At 71.4% G+C, this 1,922-nt stretch overlaps 1 protein-coding gene across 1 annotated transcript; it reads right to left on the bottom strand.

Annotated features, from left to right (window-relative positions):
* Positions 1-1,032: 1,032 nt before the first annotated feature.
* TRNP1 (TMF1 regulated nuclear protein 1) lies at positions 1,033-1,539 on the bottom strand (the record flags this gene model as incomplete). The annotated part of the gene is made up of 1 exon (XM_080357664.1): positions 1,033-1,539. The coding sequence occupies one exon, from the start codon at positions 1,537-1,539 to the stop codon at positions 1,033-1,035; it is 507 nt and encodes a 168-aa protein (XP_080213790.1).
* Positions 1,540-1,922: the final 383 nt, after the last annotated feature.

The raw sequence follows: 1,922 nt of genomic DNA on the forward strand, positions 1-1,922 counted from the left end.
CCTGCTGGCCCAGGGTCTTGGGGTCCCCTCCTGGTGGGCAGCGGCGTTCAAACAGGGAAGGGGCCCTGCCCCACAGCGGCTGCCCTGAACCTGCTGTCTTGGGGGGAGGTGACTCCAGATTTGGGGTGCTGACAGCACATTCCCCTATAAACACCCTCAAACCTGGCATGATCCTCTGGGGACCCCAGACCCTGCTGGGTTCCCCAATCTCACTGCCCCCCTGCCCCGTCCACCAGCTCACTGCACACCCCTGGACTCCTGTCCCTGCAGGGTCCTTCAAACATCCCAAAGCCCCAAGGTCCCCTAGGGAAAATCGACCCCAAGATTCTTCAGGGCATCCCAAGGTCCCCAGACCCCTCTGGGTCCCCCAAGTTCCCCCATGCCCTGCATGATCCCCTTGGGACGCCCGAATTCACAGGGTCCCCTAGGGACCCCCAAACCCTGCTGACCCACTGGGTCCAAATCCATCAGACACCCCAGGACCCCAAACCCCACTGAGTCCCCTCACTCCATAGGATCTCCCAAACCCCGCAGGTTCCCAACCCCGCACACTCCCCAGCACCCCCTCAAGGACCTCAGACCCTGCTGTGTCCCCCCAAGCCCGCAAATTCCCAGCTCATCACACTCCTCAGCACCCCCTCAAGGACCCCAGACCCTGCTGGGTCCCCCCAACCTCATGGGTCCCCCCAACCTCACAGGTCCCCAGCCCCTCACACTCCCCAGCACCACCTCAAGGACCCCAGACTCTGCTGGGTCCCCCCAAGCCCGCAAGTTCCCAGCTCATCACACTCCTCAGCACCCCCTCACGGACCCCAGACCTTGCTGGGTCCCCCCAAGCCCGCAAGTTCCCAGCTCATCACACTCCTCAGCACCCCCTCAAGGACTCCAGACCCTGCTGGGTCCCCCCAAGCCCGCAAGTTCCCAGCTCATCACACTCCTCAGCACCCCCTCAAGGACCCCAGACCCTGCTGGGTCCCCCAACCCATCACACTCCCCAGGACCCCAAACCCGCAGCTCCCCGGATGCCGGTCGCTATGCGGGGCTGCGTGGCGCCGCGGGCAGTCGCCGGGCAGCGGTGGCCGGTGCGGCGGCGCCGCGGGAGCGGGCGGGGGCCCAGGGGACGCAGCTGCGGAGGGCGCGGGCGGCGGCCAGGAGGGCGGCGGGCCGGGGCCGGGGGCGGCGGCGCAGCCCCTTCTGCAACCGCTGGCTCTGCGCTGCCAGCGCCAGCTGCGCCTGGGCCACCCCGGCCCCCAGGCGGCCCAGGGCCTCGGCGCGGGCGGCCAGGCGGAGCTCGGCGTGCCGCAGGGCGCAGTGAACCTGCCGGACCCGGCACTCCAGCTCCGCCGCCGCCCGGCGACGACCTTCCGCCGCCACCAGCCGCCGCCGAGCCGCCGCCAGCTCCACCGGCCCGGGGCTGCTGCTGCTGCCGGTGCTGCCGGTGCCGCCGCTGGGGTTGGTGGTGGTGCCGGTACCGCCGCGGTCGGGGCGTTGCTCGCTGCCGGTAGCCGGACTTGGATCCGCCGCTGCCGCCGCCGCCATGGGAACGGGAACGGGAGCGGGGCAGCGCCGCGGCGGGGATATATAGCCCGGGGGCGGTGCCGGCTCCGTGCGGCTCGGCCCCGCCGGGGGCGGCTCCGGCACCGGCTCCGCACCGGCACGGAGGGGCGCGACCCCGGCCCGGTACGGTACAGCCTTGGCGGGGGATGCTCGGGCTCGGTACGGCACCGGTACCGGCATCGTCACGGGTCCGGGCTCCGTGCCGGCACCGGGCTCGGTACAGCGCGGCGCCGGTATCTGCACAGACACAGGCCCGGCCCGGCCCGGTACGGTACAGCCTTGGCGGGGGATGCTCGGGCTCGGCGTGGCCCAGTGCGGCAGCAGGCTGGGTATGGCGCGGTATGGTACCGGCTCGGTGCTGGCAC

The sequence above is a fragment of the Nesoenas mayeri genome (assembly GCF_963082525.1).
Source record: "Nesoenas mayeri genome assembly, chromosome: 21".
Lineage (NCBI taxonomy): Eukaryota > Metazoa > Chordata > Aves > Columbiformes > Columbidae > Nesoenas > Nesoenas mayeri.